The sequence below is a fragment of the Meles meles genome, chromosome 8, assembly GCF_922984935.1.
Source record: "Meles meles chromosome 8, mMelMel3.1 paternal haplotype, whole genome shotgun sequence".
Classification (NCBI taxonomy): Eukaryota; Metazoa; Chordata; class Mammalia; order Carnivora; family Mustelidae; genus Meles; species Meles meles.
In genome coordinates, this window is record NC_060073.1 from 51,868,750 (window position 1) to 51,891,772 (window position 23,023).

At 36.7% G+C, this 23,023-nt stretch overlaps 1 protein-coding gene across 3 annotated transcripts in view; it reads left to right on the forward strand.

The window, feature by feature from the left end:
• Nucleotides 1–23,023, forward strand: part of SBF2 (SET binding factor 2) — a 503,560-nt gene that overhangs the window by 406,807 nt on the left and 73,730 nt on the right. For all 3 annotated transcript variants that reach the window (XM_046014550.1, XM_046014552.1, XM_046014551.1), the window contains exon 18: nucleotides 22,419–22,589. In XM_046014550.1, coding sequence (XP_045870506.1) covers nucleotides 22,419–22,589 — 171 coding nt within the window. The remainder of the gene's footprint in view (nucleotides 1–22,418; nucleotides 22,590–23,023) is intronic.

The following is a 23,023-nucleotide window of genomic DNA, read 5'->3' on the forward strand; positions in this document are numbered from 1 at the left end:
TCCTCACAGTCATAACCTTGAGAAGTATGAAATTAAAAATCCCACTTTTATCTTTATTTAACAGATGAGGAAAATAAAGCACAGAAAAATAAACTTACCCAAAGTTATTGAAACACAGGTAGTCTGAGTTCAGAATCCATTCTCCTTAATTATCCATCAACCAATTAAGTAGTAAGATATAATAAAATGGTTGTTTTTAAGCCACTAACTTTTGGGCTGTTATTTTTACACAGCAATAGATAACAGATATACTGGTCCATAGTAAGTGCTCCCCTAATATCGATGTTATTATTATTCTGTAGATCTTTAATGCCAAGTTCTGACATCCAGATAGGATCGATGAGGGGCTGTTATAGGTGCTCAGGTGAGGGGAACAACATTAATTAAATAATATTTTATTAACTTTATAGTGGATTGTGGCTTAAAAGGAATATTGACTAGTGCAAGAGAAGATTTTTTTGAAGATTATTTATTTATTTATTCATCTATTTGAGGGGGAGAATACAAGCAGGAGGGACAAAGGGAGAGGAGAGAGATTTTTTTTTTACGATTTTCTATAGAATAACAATGAAAGTACTAATTCATAATTCTGAGTTTAACAAATAATGAAGAGATTTGTTTTGTTCAAGCAAACCTCAGAGTGCTGTTTCTGAAAGGCTCTCTGGCTGCCGTTTGCATTTTTGCTATGTCTCAAGTTAAGAAGGTATTTGTATTAGACCAGAATTTTTATCTATTTACCAAATAATTGATTTCCCAATTGCGTGTTTGATGGCTTGACTCATTATGTTATAAAGATCTATGGTATCACAAGGAAAGCTGTGGAAAAACAATGCATTTTGCTTTACTGTTTTTTCTTACAAAATAAATTCATTTATTTAATTGGGGTGGAGGGGACTGCAGAGACTATACTTGGCCAACACTAAAATCTGTTGTCTTCTCCATCCAAGAAAATTAACTGAAGTTGATATGACTTCTGGGAAGTGCATTGTAGCTGACATCTGGGTGTGCCCCACACCAAAGTGTTATCATGAGAGATTGGTCCACCAGGAATGGAATTGAATGCTCTCAAAGGATTGAGTAAAAAATAAATTATCTGGACTGTATCACCTTTTTTGGAATTTATCAACGTTACATTTTTACAGAACAATTCACTCTGTTAGTGGGGTGCTATGTCACAATTGTCAGTTACTTGATTTTCCCTAACATGCCAGTGGCTTCATCCCAATGTTTTAAACCTTGTACCTGACAGTACGTTTTAGAATTACCATCATAGCCCCCAGCAGAGTGCTAGCCACGTCTTTGGTGCTCTGAAAAATGTTCATAGTTATAAAGTATCCTTAGGTACCTGTGGCTGTGCAGAGTCTTCTAGCCAAATATAGATCTTATTTTTTTAATCATTGCTTAATTCTTTTGTCTGTCATCATGTTTTTCTTTTGGGTCTTGAAAAAATGAGATTCTAATCCAAAAATGCTTTAGGAATGCTTACTGTGCTATAAAAGGCAAAGGAGTATTAGTATCTTTATATTTATGATTGACATGTATGTAATCTTAAAATACCATTGACTCCAGATCTTTTTGTTTCCTATGATGAGCACTTGCCAAAGGCAGTAAAAGGATCAAGGCATGCATCTCATAGGATTGATGTAAATAATTATAAATATTTCCTATTCCTTCTCCAACTTAAATTTGAAAATCATACTTCGTGTTATCTCAGTCATTGATAAAAATGTTGGAAAGAGCAGAATTTCATAGCAGACTACTTGACATTTCCTTTTAGAATAGTGTCACTCTACTTAATCATTAGATGTAGAAAATGTGATGGGTAAAATAATTTGGAATCAAATCATAGATTGCCTCGAATTTTCAAAAACCAGACTTTGGAGCCAAAACACAACACAACACAAAGACAGAGTTTTGAGATAAAGAAGAACGGTAGTTTTATTATTTTGCCAGGCAAAGGAGGTTGCAGCAGGCTAATGCCTTCAAAACTGCAGACCCTCCCAGGGTAAAAGACTGAGGGGTGTTATAGGAAAATACAGGATCTGGGCATTTTCCATAGGAACCTGGTACATGCTGCCAGTCACATTCATTATGTCTTCAAGGTGGTCGCATGACTAGCGCTGGCTCTGACCATCCAAATCTTGAATCGCGTTACTAAGTATGCATTGAGGTAAGCGAGATGTCAGTTTTAATATACATTCCTGGAACAAAAGATTCTACAGAAAAACAAGGGAAGGGAGGGGGAGGCTTCGAGAATGAGGAGAAAGTTTTGTTCAATTTTAAAGTCAAGTCTTGCTGAAGCATTTATGTGTCCCATTTTAATTTCCATCCATCTTTACTTTTCTCTAGCAGTTTCAGAATGTCATATTAAGGAGTTTAGACTAACATTTTTCTCTAGTCACCAAGAAGTATCCAATAGCATACTCTTGAACAAGGCAGTGACAAGGTTGTGTTTCAGAAACTTAACGGTGTGGAAGAGATTCAGGAGGATTTAGAGGTTGGAGGAACAGAGGTCCCAGAGGCCATGGAGTGGGCTAGTATGACAGACAAGTGTTGATGACAATACTTAGGGAGAAATCCACATGGAAAGTTATCTGGAGCATGGTTTGCTTTTAATGGGGCGGTGGGGGGGGGTGTTACAAACCAAAGAGGCCAACAAATAATGCAAATGAGTTAAGCAGGTCAAAGGAAGAACAAGTCTAATGAGGGCAGCTACCACTGAGCTCCATCAGTTGTCACCATGTAGGAAAGCAGAAACAACTGTTACCACATTTTTCAAATTTGAAGAGAAGCTGAAAATTTAGCCTTTAAATGAAATCTCTTCATTTGTAAATGTTGGATTAATTAAAAAAAAAAAAAAACCACTTCTAGACAGCTAAAAAAAAAACAAAAATGGAAACAAAAACAGCCCACATCTGCAGCTAGTAGGATGCCAGCTTTTATAACCTGTAGCTTTTAGCTTCTCTGGCTGTGAATTCTTATTGTGTAGTATAGTAGGGAAAAAACCCAAGGACAGGAATTAGAAAATTTCTGGTAAAGTACAGCCTGATAACATAATTGAGAAAAGAATGGAAAATGCAAAACTCATGACTCTCTTTATGGGTAGCAAAAGCCAAGATTTTATTAACAGCTAGTCCCTAAAGAGCATTTTATAAATAGATTGCTCATTTAGCTTAATTTTGCTTAGGTAGCATTGTTTCCTTCTTATTAGTCAGCATTGTTGGCATTTTTGAGAAATCATAGATTTGATGGGGACTTGTGGAGGAGCTGCTGAATTACAGAAGTTATTACAGCAGAAAATAAATTATGTAGTGCTATAAATACTTGACTCAGTGACTCAGCAAATTCCCTTTATGTCCAAAGGGAAACATGTTGTACCTAACTTATGAGGTCTGTTTTTAATTTCTTCAGCTTTGCAGTCGTCCCTTTTTGTCACTGATATATTTTTACATGATGTGAGAGACATAAAGACAGACCACGTTCAGATGGAGATTTAAGTATTGGGGAAATGAAAGCACTGGGGGAACCCTCAGTTACTGGAGTGCTTTCATATGATGGCAGGGGATTACCAGAAAAAAATCAGAGAACCATCTGGAATGGCTATGAGAAACTAGATAGTTTTATTATACTCTTAGGTGATACTTCCAACTAATAAAATTAGAATAAAAGTTGTAATGTTAGAAGCAAACCCCTGGAAAACATGTAATTAACTTCTTTAAATTCAGCAAGCATTCTATATATCTCTAAATACTCATATTTAAGATACTTTAACCAGACATTTGCGTAGATGCCAAGATGTGCCAGAGATGGTTTCTGCTTTCAAAGGCTATTAGGAGAGAGATTATATATACACAAAATTTTTAAATTATTTATGTTTAATTGATTAATAGTTCAATACTTTGTTTATAAAACCTAGTAAATTGTTGGTCTTTTAATAAGTATTTATTATCCTCTTAATGAGCATGTAAAAACAGAACACTGTAGGAACTGATTTCATATAGTATATCTTCTTATAAAACAGTAAAGAATTATTTTTAAAAACCCTCTGTATCTTGATTATTTTTATAATAAAAATACCAATACTTTTTCTTGCTACTAAATAAAGCATAATGACAATTAAAATCTGTCAAAAGCTCTTCGATCTTGTGTAATTCTGAGATTCTAACCTATCATTTCAGCACATGCTTGAGCAAAAATGTCCTAAATGTAGAAATAGAATGAAATAATTATTAGAGAAGTATAAACAAAGTTCTGTATAAGACAGTGTCTTATCTTAGTCTGCTTGGGCTGCTATAACAAAATAGCATGGACTGTGGTTTAAACAACAGACATTTATTTTCTTGTGCTTTTGGAGACTAGGTATTCAAGATCATGATTCCAGCCAGTTCAGTTTCTGGTTAAAGACTCTTTTTTTTTTTTTTTTTTTTTTTAAGATTTTATTTATTTATTTGACAGAGAAACAGCACAATAAGGAAGAATGGCAGGCAGAGGGAGAAGCAGGCTCCGTGGAGCCTGATACAGGACTTGATCCCAGGACCCTGGGATCATGACCTGAGCTGAAGGCAGACGCTTAACTGACTGAGCCACTCAGGCGTCCCAAGGACACTCTTGCTGACTTGCAGTTGCCTTCTTTCTGTGTTGTTACGTGACCTTTCCTCAGTGCATGTATGCACCAAGAAAGGGAAGGAGGAGAGAGAGAGCGAGCCACTCAGGCGTCCCAAGGACACTCTTGCTGACTTGCAGTTGCCTTCTTTCTGTGTTGTTACATGACCTTTCCTCAGTGCATGTATGCACCAAGAAAGGGAAGGAGGAGAGAGAGAGCGAGCACTCTGGTATCTCTTCTTAGAAAGACACTAATCCTATCAGATTAGGGCCCCACCTTTTGGGCCCCATTTAATCTTAATTCTTTCAAATACACCTTACTGGGGGCTAGGGTTTCAACATATGAATTTTAGGGGGGCTAGAGTTTCAACATAGGAGACAAAGGGTTTGTAACAGATCAGAAACAGGAAGCAATCAGGAAAGGCATTTTGGAAAAGGTAGCATTTGAATAGGCTCTTGGAGAATGGTAGCATTTTAACCATTAGAGATTGGAAGAAGAGACTCCAAGAGGAAGAAATAGCTTAACCGTGTCCCAGCAGTGAGAAAGCAAAGAGTAAATTTAGCACACAGGGAGTCAGCTCTTCACCTGCAGGATGACATCTATACAAGTGAATAATACTCGTGAAGTCAAAGAGGATGTGGAAAGGATATGGCCAAATTATTTTGTACCTTATAAAACATCATTTTCTGGTTTCAGCACGGCCATAACTAGCTCTGTGACCTGGGTTATGCCCCACTACTTCTGTGTGTCTCAGCATTCCATGTGTCAATGAAAAAATCATTTCTGGGGTTTCATTTAATTTAATGAGTCTGTACTTCAAAAAATAAGTGATTTAAGTTCACAAGTATTATGTTTTTCTGTGTGCCCATATACTTTCACATTTGTGCTCTCATAGCAGTAGATGTACACACTTCTGCAAGTGTTTGATGATAGGCAGAAAAATCTGCTGCCACTTACCGACCTGAATTACACTCCTCCCACCTCTGTGTGAATTGGGAACTTTTTTCTGCGTATTGCCATGACTCAACTGGACTTCCCAGGGAGAGTTGACCAGGCACATTGGGGAAATACCCAACCTTGTTCCATGCCCTTTTCCAACTTCATTGGCTCTTTTATTTTCTCCTATTTTAGGCTCTGATTCTTTCATGACTGCTTTTTTTGCCCTGTTAAAGAAACTTAATCTGAAAGCCTTCTTTCATAGTCAGTCGTAAGCACCTGGGTAAGGAATCCATTGACTCAAAGCAGTATTTCCTTTTTAACAGGAACTAGGCCTTAAGCTACAGGAATGAAATATAAACAGTAAAATTCTAGACAATAAATGGACATAGAGTGTGGGCATGGGGTGAGGAGGTGAATTTTATGGTGTTCCTAAAAGCCTTAGAAGTGAAAAATGATCCCCTGGAGCTTAAAGACCATCTTCAGTCCTAGAACACTCTAATATACTTTACAGCTATTTATTCTTTTTTTTATTTTTAATTTTTTAATTTTTTTATAAACATATAATGTATTTTTATCTCCAGGGGTACAGGTCTGTGAATCACCAGGTTTACACACTTCACAGCACTTACCATAGCACAACTATTTATTCTTAACCCTGGAGCTCTCTTGGTTATTTTTTAGCAAAATAATTATGACTATTTACTTATTTTCTAGAATTCTAGAGGCTTACCTATGCTAACACTTGGATAACTGTGACTCAATCTATACGATTGAGTAGATAATTCTTCTTCCTATAAAATGGCTACTGGGTTAAGAACTTCTTCCTCATTTTAGAGGCTTAGTTTTAATGAATCTTTCCAACTTAAATAAGAAGAAGGAGAACTAAAGTTGAAGAAGAATTGTTTTCCTCAAAAACAGGCATATTTCTTTTTAAGAAATATATTCTCTTTCCCCACTATATTTAGTCAGCTTATAATACTAAGTTTTTCTTCTCAAAAATAGGTTAGCCTACCTCTTTCAGATACATATCCAGGTCAGGAAGGTGTTATCTTCATAATGAACTTAAGCTACAGCTTAGGTGACTCATCTGAGAATATTCTATCAGTCAGAAATTGTTCAAGGTCCAACCCCGGTATTTACTGCTCTGTGGCCTCCACTTTGCGTAGGCACCACCTTAGTGAATCACACTGGCTATCCGTCACTCATTCTCTGAAGACCACAATTTCAAAATAAAACCCTTAGAAAATGTAGGCACTGAAGTAACAGTTGCAGTTACTTCACCCACGGTTGACTGTACCATGGACGCAACCTACAATTTGAGTCTTTATTTGGTCATTGACAAAGGCTTAAATTTTTGAGTCAAAACTTCGGTGAAATTCAGAAATGTAGGCCCCAAGATGTTGATTCTGTTGTTTATAGGAAATGCCTTCAAGACTTACTTAGCTTTTCATAGTTCTAACAAAATAATTTAATGTTTTGGTTTTTTTTTTTTTCCTTTGTCTCTGGAAAAGTTGAGTAGATGGAAACTATGAAAGGAAAAGATGTACTACAGAATTGTAATTCAATAATACTGTGGTTTCTGCTTTCATCTAATAAAAAGCAGAAAATAGTATAAGGAAGAAGTTCATTTTTCTTAGATTATTGTTAATACAATTCACGTTCAAAATCAGAGCTTGCTAATTGTTTTTTTCCTCTGGATTCTCTTCGTCATCAGAATAGTCTCTCAAGTAGTGATGATATCCAAATTTAATCAGAAGATTTAACTCTAAAGTTTATTCACACAAAGAATGAAATGTGTGCTTCCAGGGGATACACCTTTGTCTTTTTATCCAATATAATAGTGACCAATTACATGCAAGTTATTTAGAGGTGGATGGCTATAGGCAGCTTTCTTGGTGCCTGGCCTGCCTTGCTGCCTCTGCAGACCTCTAAATTGTCTACCTAGGTAGTTGCTCATATTTTTCCAAGATATCCATGCCTTCCCACATGGGTTTTCACCTGTTGTACTATGACCTGTACAACTATGCTACTGCCCACACCATCTCCATGATCACCCGGCTACTGCTACTCTTTACTAAATACATATCAAGTGCCAGGTACTATAATGAGTATTTTTACATCTTCCCACTTCCATGGGACAGAGCTACCCTAAAATGAAGTTAGCATAGTATAACATAATTTTCTTAGCTGTACTTCCATAATACATCTTCTGAATTATCAGACTGTGATGAATGACTACAACTACCGTTCATGACTATGAGCTAATTTTTTTTATTGTTAAACAGACATAACATAAACTTTACTACCTTGACCATTTTTTTTCCAAGATTTGTTTAATTATTTTAGGGAGAGAGAGCATGTGTGAGTAGGAAGAGAGGCAAAGGGAGAGGGAGAGAGATCTCAAGTAGACTCTCCACTGAGCTCGGAGCCTGATGCAGGGCTCGATCCCATGACCCCTAGATCATGACCTGAGCCAAAAATCAAGAGTCAGACGCTTAACCAACGAAGCCACCCAGGTGCCCCTTGATCATTTTTAAGTGTACAGTTCAGTGGTATTAAATACATTCTGCATATCACAGTGGAGTTACTGCCACCATACATCCTCATGGCTCTTTTCAACTTGTAAAACTGAAACTCTGTACCTATTAAACGACAATTCCCCACTCTTCTAACCTCCAGCCCCTGGCAACCACCATTACACTTTCTGTCTTTATGAGTTGACTACCCTAAGTACCTCATGTAAGTGAAATCATACAGTATTTGCCTTTCAGTAACTGGCTTATTTGACTTAGCATAGTATCCTCAAAATTCATCCACGTTATAGCATATTGCAGAATTTCCTTCCTTTTCAAGACTGAGTAATAGTCCATTAGTACGTGTATATCACATTTTGCTTATGCATTTATCAGTTGATGGATACTTGGGGTTGCTTCCATATTTTAGCCATTTTGAATAATGATGCTATGAACATGGGTGTACAAATACCTTTTTTTTTTTTAAGATTTTATTTATATATTTCACAGACAGAGATCACAAGCAGGCAGAGAGGCAGGCAGAGAGAGGGGGAAGCAGGCTCCCCGCTGAACAGAGAGCCTAGTGCGGGGCTCGATCCCAGGACCCTGGGATCATGACCCGAGCCGAAGGCAGAGGCTTTAACCCACTGAGCCACCCAGGCGCCTCTACAAATACCTTTTTGAGACTCTGTTTCAATTCTTTTGAAGTGGAGGTGCTGGATCATATGGAAATTCTTTTCCTGATTTTTTTTTAAATATTTTATTTATTTGACAGAGAGAAATTACAACTAGGCAGAGAGGCAGGTGGAGAGAGAGGAGGAAGCAGGCTCCCCACGGAGCAGAGAGCCCGATGCAGGGCTCGATCCCAGGACTCTGGAATCATGACTTAAGCCGAAGGCAGAGGCTTTAACCCACTGAGCCACCCAGGTGCCCCTCCTGATTTTTTTTTTTTTTTTAGATTTTATTTATTTATTTGACAGACAGAGATCACAAGTAGGCAGAGAGGCAGGCAGAGAGAGATGAGGAAACAGGCTCCCTGCTGAGCAGGGAGCCCGACGCAGGGCTCGATCCCAAGACCCTGGGATCATGACCTGAGCCAAAGGCAGAGGCTTTAACCCACTGAGCCACCCAGGCACCCCGCCCCTCCTGATTTTTTTAAGAACCACAATACTGTTTTCCACAGCAGCTGCACCTTTTTACATTCCCAACAGCAGTGCACAAGTCTTCCCTCTTCTTCACATCCTCACTAGTCCTTGTTTTTTTCCTGGGGGCTTTTTCCAGGTCATTGAGAAATAATTGACATGCTTAACTATGTAACTTTAAGGTATCTGGCATGATTTTTTAAACACAAATTTTTTATTTTTTATTAATATATAATGTATTATTAGCCCCAGGGGTACAGGTCTGGAAATCGCCAGGTTTACACACTTCACAGCACTCACCATAGCACACACCCTCCCCAATGTCCATAACCCAACCACCCTCTCCCGACCCCCCTCCCCCCAGCAACCCTCAATAATTTTTTGTTTTTGTGTTTTTTAAATATTTTATTTATTTATTTGACAGAGATCACAAGTAGGCAGAGAGGCAGGCAGAGAGAGAGAGAGAGGAGGAGGAAGCAGGCTCCCTGCTGAGCAGAGAGCCTGATGTGGGGCTCGATCCCAGGACCCTGAGATCATGAGCCGAAGGCAGACCCTCAGTTTTTTTGTGTGAGATTAAGAGTCTCTTATGGTTTCTCTCCCTCCCAATCCCATCTTGTTTCATTTATTCTTTTCCTACCCTCCAGTCCCCCCACGTTGCAGCTCCACTTCCTCATATCAGGGAGATTATATGATAATTGTCTTTCTCTGATTGACTTATTTCACTAAGCATAATACCCTCTAGTTCCATCCATGTTGTCGCAAATAGCAAGATTTCATTTCTTTTGATGGCTGCATAGTATTCCATTGTATATATATATACCACATCTTCTTTATCCATTCATCTGCTGATGGTCATCTAGGCTCTTCCCATAGTTTGGCTATTGTAGACATTGCTGCTATAAACATTCGGATGCACGTGCCCCTTCAGATCACTACATTTGTATCTTTAGGGTAAATACCCAGTAGTGCAATTGCTGGGTTGTAGGGTAGCTCTATTTTCAACTTTTTGAGGAACCTCCATGCTGTTTTGCAGAGTGGTTGCACCAGCTTGCATTCCCACCAACAGTGTAGGAGGGTTCCCCTTTCTCCACATCCTTGCCAGCATCTGTCATTTCCTGACTTTTAAATTTTAGCCATTCTGACTGGTGTGAGGTGGTATCTCATTGTGATTTTGATTTGTATTTCCCTGATGCCGAGTGATGTGGAGCACTTTTTCATGGCGTGATTTTTTTTATTTGTACATTTTTAAAGTATTTTTTAATTGAAGTATGGCCAACACACAGTGTTGCATTAGTTTCAGGTGTATGACATAGTGATTCAACAAGTCTATACACTATGCTGTGCTCACCATGAGTGTAGCCACCATCTGTCACCAGACGGTGCTATTAGAATACCATTGACTGTATTCCCTGTGCTTTACGTTTTATCCCAGTGACCTATTCATTCCATAACTGGAAGCCTGTATCTCCCACTCCCCTTCACCCATTTTACCCATTCCTCCCACTCTGATTTCTGGGTTGGTTGGTTAGTTGGTTGGTTGGTTGGTTGGTTTTTTGGATAGTACCTATCCTAATGGGTATGAAGTGACATTTCACTATAGTCTTAATTTGCACTTCCCTTATGATTAGTGATGTTGAGTCTTTTTATGTGCTTATTGGCCATTTTTTATCTTCGGTGGAGAAATGTCCATTCAGGTCATTTAACCATTTTTTAAATCAGAGGTGTTTTTCTTGTCACTGTCATTTTTGAGTTTTAGAAATTCTCTCTATATTCTGAATATTTATCAGATACATGGTTTGTAATATTTATCAGAGTATGGCTCTCGTATGTGCAAATATTTTCTCCCATTCCGTGGATTGCCTTTTTACTCTGCAGATAGTATCTTATGCACAGAATTTTTAATTTTCATGAAGTGCGTTTTATCTCTGTTTCTTTAGTTTTGATGCCTTTAATATCATATTCAAGAAATCATTGCCAAATCAATGTCATAATATTTTTATACTGTTGTAATTCCCACCTCTTTAGACCTCTGTGACACACTGTAAAAATTGCTTTAGAGTGATTGCTTCAGGTTACTGAAAACATTGCATTAAGTTCTAAAACATTGCATTAAATTCCCTTAATCTCTGATAATGTGGGATCCAAGAAATATTAGCTATTTTTAAAGTGGCTAGTCTATTAGTTTTATCTAGGAACAATATTCATTTTCATCAATGGATGAATTAAAGTTATTTGAAAACATGTGCTATTTGGGGTAAATATATAGCTTCTGTTTATTTGTCGCTTCATCTCTGGAATCTGCCAAGCATAAGGGCCTGGGCTTTGGAACCATTAGTTTGTCATTGCCTCTTCCACCGTCACTCTTTAGGCCATTGCCTTGTTTTGAATTTGCAGGTGTCCCATTTGCTTCCTTTTAATATATGCTTGATTTGATTTGCTAAAATAGTGTTTAGAATTTTTACATCTGTATTCATGAAGCATATTGGTATAATTTTGTAATGTCTTCTGGTTTTATAATCAGATAACACAATCATAGATTGAGTTGAGAAGTATTCTGTTGTTAATTATTTGGAAGAGTTTGTGTTGAATTGGTATAAGTTATTTCTTAAATGTTTAAGAGAATTTTTAATGAAGCCATTTCTTTTGGGGGCTTTCTTTGTGAGAAGCCTTTTAATACAGTTTCAATTTCTCTAATAGATATGGGCATATTCAAGTTATGTTTCCTCCTGAGTGTGGTTTAGTAGTTTTTTGTTTTAAAGAATTTGTCCATTTCATCCAAGTAGTCAATATTGTTGACATAAAGTTGTTCATATTTCTTTATGGTTTTTTAAATATCTGTAGAATCTTCAGTAATGGTACCTCTCATTTGTGATATTTGTAATTTTGTCTTTTTATTTCTAATCAGTCTGACTAGAGAGTTAATCTCAAAGAACCAGCTTTTCGTTTTATTGATTTTTTTTTATTTTTCTGTTTTCTGTTTCATTAGTGATTGCTTTAATCTTAATTCCCTTCTTTTGCTTGCTTTGACTTTAATTTGCTGTTTGTTTGTTTTCTCCTAATTTTTCTATGTGTAGGCTGAGGTCATTGATTTGAAAACCATTCTTCTTTCCTAACACAGGCATTCAGTGCTATAAATCTCCCCTAGAGAAATGGGTTAGTGGCATCTCACAAAATCTGATATATTTTCACTTTCATTTAGTGCAAAGTACTTTCTAATTTTCCTTTTTATTTATTCTTTGATCCATGAGTTAGTTAGCTTCCAAATTTGGAGATTTTCCAGATAATTTTCTGTTACTGATTTCTAATTTAGTTCCATTCTGGTCAGAGAATAAATTTGTATAGTTTGAATCCCTTTAAAATCTATTAAGACTGTGGCACCTGGGTGGCTCAGTCACTTAAGCATCTGCCTTTGGCTCAGGTCATGATGCCAATGTCGTAGGATTGAGCCCAGTGTCAGGATCCCTGCTCAGTAGAAGTCTGCTTCTCCCTCTCTCTCTCTCCCTCCCCCAACTTGTGCAAGCGTACTATCTCTCTCTCCGTCTCTTAAATAAAAATAAAATAAAATATATCCAGACTTAATTTACCACCTACAACTCAGGTTTTCTTGGGAAATATATTGTATGCACTTGAAAAGCATGGGTATTTTGTTGCTGTGCTGCTAAAGTCAAGCAGAGTACTTTCTGCTGCTATGTATTTGCCTGTTCTGGACATTTCATTCACATAAATGAAATTTTACAACATATGGTCTTTCTTGACTGACTTCTTTGACTCAGCATAATGTTGTCAGTGTTTATCCATGGTATAATATGTATCAGTACTTCATATCTTTTTATTGCCTCATAATATTACATTGCATGTATGTGCCACATTTTATCAGCTGATGAACATTTGAGTTGTTTCCATTTTTTTTACTGAGATTTCATTCATATACCATAAAATTCACTTTTTTTTAAGTGTGTAAAGGGCTTTTCCTTCTCTAAGTAGTATGGAGTTTCAGCTTTATCTGATCTTCAAAAATTGCTACTGCTTATAAGTCCACTTTATGACTTCTAAAATTATATTAACATCACTGATGGTGTCTTTTTTCTCATTCTCTCTTACATGTTTTACCATTTTTCTCTTTTGCTGTCATTTCATTGGGGTTCAGGGGCAAAAGAATATTCAGTCTGCCACATTTAATGAAAAGATCCCTTAAAATTATTATGGAAGAAGGAAAACAAATTGTGAAAATTCTGTTACTTTTACTTCATTTTCATTTTGCCTTTTTCTCCTAGTCTTTATGTACTTCTGGACGTAATCATAGCATATTTGGCCAATTTTCTTAAATGTAGCATAATTACTTCATTCATAAACACATCATCATATTAACTATTTTAATGGCAGCATAATATTCTTTTGTGTTAATAATGTTCTGTCATTTGTCTAACCTTTCTCTCTATGGTTAGACATTAAAATTGCTAACTTTGGAGGGGGGTATAGTTATTAAAGATAATGCCATAATAAACATTTTTGTAGAGCTTTGGCACCATTTGCAAGTACACATAGTGAGAGCTATGACTCACCAAATTTCCTCCATTTCGGGGCGCCTGGGTGGCTCAGTGGATTAAGCCGCTGCCTTCAGCTCAGGTCATGATCTCAGGGTCCTGGGATCGAGCCCCGCGTCGGGCTCTCTGCTCCGCAGGGAGCCTGCTTCCTCCTCTCTCTCTGCCTACCTCTCTGCCTACTTGTGATCTCTCTCTCTGTCAAATAAATAAAATCTAAAAAATAAAAATAAAAAATTTCCTCTGCCAGGACCTACTGATGCCTCTTCTTTGGTTCCTTTTGTAGTTATATCTCAGAGAAAACACCTTGTTAAATATCTACTAGCCTCTTTGCTGAGGATGTTCTCCCAGTCAGGCCCTCAGTCGTACCACTTTATGGTGCTGTTATACATGACATCATTAGGCTCATCAGTTACCACATGTGGAGTCTTGTCTCTCCATAGAGATTATAAGCACTTTGTAGACAGAAGTCCCATAGGACTTGCTATTGAGGTAATGAAAAGTGCAAGTTTCCAGTAAACACTTATGGATAGATTTTTTTGGTTTCATCCTAAACAGGTTTAAGAATAGTTAAATATGTTTTAAAATCCATGAGCTCTGGCGCCTGGGTGGCTCAGTTGGTAAAGCCTCTGCCTTTGGCTCAGGTCTTGATCTCAGGGTCCTGGGATCAAGCCCCGCATCAGGCTCTCTGCTCAGCAGGAAGCCTGCTTCCCTCCTCTCTCTCTACCTGCCTCTCTGCCTACTTGTGATCTCTCTCTCTCTCTCTGTCAAATAAATAAATAAAATCTTTTTTAAAAATCCATGAGCTCATAAAAATATGAATAAAAAAAGAAAAACTGGTCATTTCTAATGAACATTAGAAAACAATGTGTTGTGTTTTTTTTTTTTAAAGATTTTATTTTATTTATTTGACAGAGAGAGAGATCACAAGTAAGCAGAGAGGCAGCCACAGAGAGAGAGGAGGAAGCAGGCTCCCCGCGGAGCAGAGAGCCCGATGTGGGGCTCAATCCCAGGACCCTGAGATCATGACCTGAGCCGAAGGCAGCGGCTTAATCCACTGAGCCACCCAGGCGCCCCAACAATGTGTTGTTTTTAAAACTGATAAATGAAGGGATAATCTCATGTATTTATCCAGTACAGGCTACGTGTTTGGTGACCAAACAGTTGATGAGGGGAAGTTTCTCTTTATAGAGAAACTCACTAATTAGAAACTCACTAGTAAGTCGGAAAATAATGCTAAAATGAGAATATAACTATTTTATTATTCCTAATAATTAATGAATCTAAGCATTGATGGTCAATAGTCTTTAACATCACAAAAAGAGAGACAACCATATATAATAGTAGTACCATCCGTGAAGTATTCTTGCCAAACAATCAAGCCTGAAAATGATCAGGCTTCTAGATCCAATTGTCAATTTGCTGGAAATACAGAGGACAAAAGAGTATGTCACGTGGTACCACTGGGATGCAGTCAGCAACCACCAGACTAATGAAAATTATTGGATAAATGATCCAGTTTCTCAACAAATAGCTCACAAATGGGAGGGAAAATAAGAGAGACAGAAAGAGACAGACAGATGGTGGATGAACCTATTGATCCATATGGATCATATATGGGTCCTTCCTGAATCAGACAAACTGCAACAAAACAAAAACAAAAAAAGAAAAACATTTAACATTTATAAGATAATTAAAAACTCAAATACTGACTAGATATTTGATATTAAAGAATGATTAATTTACTTAAATAGTGGATTTAGAAAAAATCTGCATGAAATCATTTCTTTTTGACAATATGACCAGTCTATTAATAACCCAAAATGTTTATTGGTAAAGGAAGCAATGGGAATTATCTTTTTTTTAGGCCCCTCTCAAGCATTTCCAGGCACTATTAAATGGTTCTGAAACCAATAATCAGAGTTCACAGTTGACATGTGTTGATAATATTCATACACCACTGTTTATAAATAGGAAAATATTGTTTTATTGAAAACAGTACAATGTTTATAAATGTTTATATATACGTTTATATATTTATGTTACATATTTATATATATTTATATATATTTATATATATAAATGTTTATATATACATTATATAAACATTTATATATAATATATATTATTTATATATATGTAATATATATATTATATATTATATAATATATATAATATATTATATATTATATTATGTATATAATATATAATATATATAATTTATATATAATAATAATATTATAATATATAATATATATATTATATATATAATATATATAATATATATATATTATATATATATATTATATATAATATATATAATATATATATTATATATTATATATAATATATATAATGTATATATAATGTATATATAAATGTTTATATATATTATATATAATATAATATATATTATATATATTTTATAAACATTTATAAAATAAATGTTTATAAATAGGAAAATATTGTTTTATTGAAAACAATACAATCAACATGTGTTGATAATATTCATACACCACTGTTTATAAATAGGAAAATATTGTTTTATTGAAAACAATAAAAATGTCCATTAGCAGGAACAAGGTAATGCTATATATTCATGTAATGGGATTCCATACACTTTAGTTAAATTATGCAATAATTAAGAAACTAGATTCCATAGCTAAACTACTATAGTTTGACTCCAGCTCTAGTTCTACCACTTCCTAGCTGTTTTCTCTAGGACACATTACTTAACTTCTCTGCACCTCAGTTCCTTTACATTTAAACCAGGACTAAATAATAGTACTTATCTCAGTGGATCACAGGTTGTGTAAAGACTAAGTAGGTTGATAAATATACATAGTGAAAGCTCAGGTTAGTTTTAATAATTATTATTATTTATTAACTAAATAAGTCTAGCATCATAATATGTGAAAAACCAAGTTCTAGAAGAAAACACTATGTGGTATCATTTATGTAAAGTTTAAAAACCTGCAGAAAGTGGGGGAGGGAAGAAATTTGGGTCCTGTCTTGTAATTTTAAGAATGCCAAACCCAGGGAGTCACCTGGGTGACTCAGTCAGTTGCGCAACTGACTCTTGGTTTTGGTCCAGGTCATGGTCTCAGGGACATGGGATCAATCTGCTGGTCGTGTCAGGCCTCTGGCTTCTGCACTCAGTGGGGAGGCTGCTTTCCCTCTCCCTCTGCTCCTCCCCTGACTTACTCATTCTCTCACCCTCTCTTACTAAAATAAATTAAATCTTTGGGGGCACCTGGGTGGCTCAGTGGTTTAAGCCGCTGCCTTCGACTCAGGTCATGATCTCAGGGTCCTGGGATCGAGTCCCACATCGGGCTCTCTGCTCGGCAGGGAGCCTGCTTCCCTCTCACTCTCTCTGCCTGCCTCTCTGCCTACTTGTGATCTCTCTCTGTCAAATAAATAAATAAAATCTTAAAAAAAATAAATCTTTTAAAATAAATAAATAAAATCTTAAAAAAAAAAAAAAACCCAACACTGACAAAGGACTTTACAACAAGCTTGTGTTTGATTCCTGCTAATTTTTGGACCACAAAGGAAAAAGTCTGATTTGTCATCTGATCTCTTAATATTTACTAAGCAACTTAATACAAAGAATCATTAGCAGGATAAGTCATTTAAAGACTTCAACCCTGTCATTCCAGCTACTGAAATGGCACATCAAATGAATACAGGGCAGTGCTAGTGAATGAATGTGTCTTGTGTAGGAATTGTTGCCAAGATTTTCTAAGTAACTCAGGAGAGGTTTAGACCATTACGAATTTGAGGTTTCTTTCATTGTTCAATTGTAGAGTATCAGGTAGTAGAACAGAAAAAACTATAGATTCTCACAGTTGCCTTTTTTTTTTAACTATTAGGATTATTTGCCATTTTGTAAATTACACTGACTAATGCACACAGTATCCTATATTCCTTGCTTGTAGGCCGCTCGCTTTCTGCTTCTTTTGATTGTATGTTTACATAGAGTTTGTTGTGTTATGCTTCAATTAATTACATGGTTTAATTAAATATTACATAAATCAATGAAAAAGTTGTATACTTTGAGAAGTATCACCAATAAGATAAAATGAAATTGTAATATAATCCTAAATATTCTTCGTGGACATATACAGGTATAAAAGCCATATAAATGGGAATGAAAAATACATAGTTCAGGATCATTGTTACCTCTGAATTCAGAGGCAGATGGGATCAAGAGAGGTACATGGTGGGCTTCAATCATATCTATGATGTTGAAAATCATTTGTTTTAAAAAATTCATGAAGCCAATATGTTTAAGGTTTGATTAAGATTGGATAAATACAGGTTTTTGATTCACATTTTTCCGATTCCTGTCTTCCTTTTGTTTGTCTCTCAAGACTAAGCATTTGAGGGGGAGAAAAGAGAGGCAAACCATAAGACAGACTTTTAACTACAGAGAACAGACAGAGTTGCTGGAGGAAGATGGGGCAGTGATGGGTGTTAAGGAGGGCATTTGTGGTGAGCACTGGGTGTTGATATAAGTGATAAATCACTAAATTCTACTTCTGAAACTAATATGACAATGTTAACTAACTGGATTTTAAATAAAAACTTGAAACAAAAAAATACTCAAATTTTTAAAGTGACTTAATATCTGGACTTGGTCAGGCTGGTGTAGAATCATAAAACGACTGGCTCGCATTATCCCCAAACTGTGCAAAGAAGTATACTTATATTCTGGTATCCAGAGCTGGATAGGAAATACCTAGCAACTTAAACAGTGAATCTTTGTATTCTGCATTATTCCTTAAGATCATTATATATTTGTGGAATTGGTCCTACGAGCTAACTTTTTTTCCTGAAATCTGGTTTCCCTCTAAACTCCCTAATTGGGGCCTCGGGCCTGGAGACCAAACATGTCTAGCCAGGCAGACCTTAGGACAGGCCCCACATACTGGTATCTTGACCTTTCCCTTGACCAACTTGTCTCTGAGATGATTTGTGTCCATTTATTTGGATTTGAATCTGGCCTGCTGATCGGTGACCTCATGAAGTTATTCTCCATATCCTACCTCATGCTGAGGTTGCCTTTGAATGCTTTGTGTAAAATGAATAGCATTGCTTAATCTAGTACCATCAGGGCTATAAGGAAGGCAGTCAACATATTTTTTAACATCTCATAAAATTGCATGCCAAAATATCACTTGTTTCTTTAGGGAAGAATAATAAGAATTATTAGGAAGTGTAAAATAAATAGTGTTGCAAAATTGGAGGGAAAGGAAGAGATGTCATTTGACAACAACATTCCCTACCACCACCACCACCACCCTTAGACCTTCTGTGGGATTGAGTCTCATCTTTGGGCAAAATAAAAGGTCGTGAAGTTGGCATATGGGCCCGTTTGATTTTAAGAAAGTTTTATCTTCAAACCAAAGAAGTGATTAGAATCAGGAGATAGTTTTATAGACAGGTGCTTATTTTCTTGTTTATGACTAAAACTACTAGCGTATGATATAGCACATTAGAAACCCTAAACAGTCTCCTCACGTCTTTCTCTAGATAATTATAATATAGTTTTCTTTTGTGGAATATCTCAATTTTTTTTAACTTACAGAAGTGATGTTGAATAATAGAAAACCTTATTTCTGTTCCTTTCTCTTCTGCCCATCTTTCTGTATGACCTTAGGTAAATCCATTTTCTTTGTAAGGTCTCTCAAATATACAGTGAAGACATGAAGTATTCACCTTACCACCTACTTTCAAGACCACAGTGCTCCATTTTTGTAATTCCCATCTTAAATCCTGATGGGATGTAGGCAGAATAATGTGCTACTGCCCTCTGCTGGTCCTAAGAACACACCTGTCCATCCGTGCAGTGGCCCTGGTCATCCTAACACTGATGGACACAGTGTCTCTTGCTTATGCTTGGAAAGACGTAGCAGGAAACCACAAAGAAAGGAAGTGAATTTCATGTTTGGAAAAATAATTATATTTGAGTATTTGGAAATTAATGATTTCTTATGCATATATCAGATGCCCTAACCATGTGCAACTATCTTGTCACCAAAAAGTATTTATCCTATCGTCACTTGTCCTCCTGCTACAGTTTCCCACTTGGTAAACACGTTGTGGGTTCTGACTTTTTAAGCCGCTGTCATTGTTTTATACCATCTTCCTGCCTTGGAACATACATAGTCCACTTTTGTTTGGAAGATTTAGGGGAGTGAGTTTTTGCATATTCATTTTTAGTTTGTCAATAAATAGGAAGATAATACTTGGTAAGTAACTGCCAAGGAGAGTCAATATGCAACATCAGTAAGAAAAATGCTGAAAAACAAAGGCAGGACTTCATTATACTTTCAGATCCCTGGGGAGCTCTGTCAATTGTAATAAGAGATCTATAATTAGTAATAGCTTTTTTTGGTGTGTCAGCGATCCTAAAAGTACTTTATGTGAGAAACTGATAAGGATTTGTTAAAAGCTCTGGTTTTCTGAGCCCATCTGTATTAATTTCAGGACTCCAAAATTCTGAGAGCTGGTATTTATTACATCACATTTGTAGGAAATAGGGCTGCCTCTGACTACATCTACGGGAAAGGCAACTGAGAATTATTTTTGTCTTATTTGACTTTCGTGCCTTTAAAATCCCTTTCAAAACGAACTTTGTTAGTCCTTAGATTGCTGTGGGGCAAACACACACACACACACACACACACACACACACACACGCGTGCGCACGCGGAACCTGCATCCCACGTATCTGCAAGCAAAGTATAGGAGGAACATGTGATTCACTTTGTCTGTGGCTTCTGCTTACGTACTCACAGAACCACATTTTGCCCATGATTTCCCATTAGGAGGTAGGAACTGTATTTTTAAACGAGTATATAGGCATAGGAAAATCAACAGTGATCCTTATACAGCTTACCGGTGGGGTACTCTTGATTTTTGTATCACAGTCAATCCCAACTTATAGCCACCTGATTGGAGTTACAGTCAATCACCTCAGCAGCAGTACATAGTCCTGTCTTGAAAGGGACTTACACATGGGATGCAGAAATACGTAGACCCTCATAGGCAAAATCACAGCCATCCCACTTGCATTAGTACATGTAAGTACTACATAAGTACTACATTTCATGGTATGTGTGGTACCTATTTTCAGTTCTAGGTTTAGTCTGCTCTAGACCAAAAAGAAAATTAGCATGTATTGAGGATATCATTTTTACCAAATGTCTTATTCATCTGTTAAGCATCCCTAAGAAATGAACCAACTTTTGGTACATAACAGTAACATGTGTAACCTTAATGTAATCTTCAGTGTCCGGTATTCTAAGAGAGAAGTCCGTTTACTCGCTTCTCAGCCTTTTGGCTAAGATCAAGTGGAAAGAAGTCAGTTTATTAAATTGCTTTAAAAGAAAACATATCAGAAACTTTAGTTCTACTCAATTCCAAAAAAAATAAAATGGACAAAAAGGATGTTTATTGAGAATGTTACCTGCTGTTTCCTGAGACATGATGGATTAAAAAAGTTTTGAAACATCTTTAATCTTTAGAGATGAAAGCAAGAGCTGTGGAAAGATGGTTTAAATCATTAACTGAAACTTGACAATATGAATCATATGTAAAAGTAAAAATACAGTGTTAATTAAAATCATATCAGATCTTCAGGGCAGAATATTACTTTGAGAAACAAAATCCTAAAGTACAGAAAAAAACAGCAAAGCTAATTAGTATTTATTTTATGGTGCTCTTTTGCAAGACAATTCGGTATAGAAAAAACAGCAGGGGTTTTGGAACCAAGGAAACTTTAGGCTTAAAAACCAGCTTTACTACTTATGTAACTTGGTATCTGACTTTAGGCAATTGCTTAAACCTCCCTGAACTTCTGTTTCCTGTTCTGTAAATTGGCAATAATAATGTGCATCTTATATTTAGTATTAAATGAGGTATGTAAATATTTATGAAGTGCCCCAAATGCCTGCAGAGTTAGTTTTCCTTCTCTCTACTGTAAATCACAGAGTAAGGTTTGCTCTTAATTTGAAGCCCAACAGAAGTCCTGGAAAGGAAGGTATGGTTTGAGATTACCTTCCCATGACCATTTGGTGAGCAGAAAAAATGCCCTCAAAGCCCAGCTCAGTCTGCTAGGGAGTACGTGAGGCAGGCAGCAGCCTTGGTGGGAGGTAAAGAGCTAGAATAGGGAGGGTCTAACTCTTCTTGAGTCTCAAATGCGTGATATGCCCTCATTTTGTGTGTAAGGCCGAGCTGCAGGCTCACTCACATTTTAGTTAGTGCCCCCCAAAAATGTACTGTAGAAAAAAATTTAAATTATCTGAAGTTTAATGTTTAGGTTGTGATGGATTTCATTTACATATCCCAGTTGTACTAAGAGCTACCAGCTCTACAGTGTGCACAGTACAGTGCCAGGTACTTTTCATACATTCTCTAATTCATATGGTAACTTCGATTTCTAGCTATTGCTAAAATGTCCATAGAAAGACTGAGACCCTGAAGGATTTAATAGCAAGCTCAAAGTTGCCAGTTAAAAATGAATAAGTTTCTGATTGCTAAGCTTGAACTGCCCTAAGATAATTGTTTAGATAAACCCCTTAATGATATCTGTGGTTAACCGTGACCCCTGTAATTTTTTGAATTGTCATGACTCTGTCAGCCCTGTGGTGATGTGTATTGTGTGTTCTCACAGAAACTGGCTCCTGGAGTCAGCCAGTTTGCTTACACCTGTGTTCAGGACCACCCCATTTGGACAAATCAGCAATTTTGGGAGACAACCTTCTACAATGCAGTGCAGGAACAGGTGCGCTCCCTGTATCTCTCAGCCACAGAAGACAATCATGCCCCACATCTGAAGCGAAAGGTAAGAGAAGAAAGATACTATTGTGGGGGCGCCTGGGTGACTCAGTGGGTTGAAGCCTCTGCCTTCAGCTTGGGTCATGATCCCAGAGTCCTGGGATCTGGCCCGGAGTCGGGCTCTCTGCTCAGTGGGGAGCCTGCTTCCTCCTCTCTCTCTGCCTGCTTCTCTGCCTACTTGTGATCTCCATCTCTCAAATAAATAAATAAAATCTTTAAATTAAAAAAAAAAGATAGTGTAGAACTGGTGTTGTGGCTTCAAGGAAAGCTTATTCAAGTATTCCCAGAGCAAAAGGAAATCTAGCCACTTTCTGCCAGTGTATTTGAGGTTCATCTTAGGGAGTCCTGTGGTGATCATCTTTCTTCTGTTGATTTCTGGTATTATATTTTTCCCTAATAGCTTCTTAATACAGTCTTTAGCAGTGGAATTGTTTTATTACA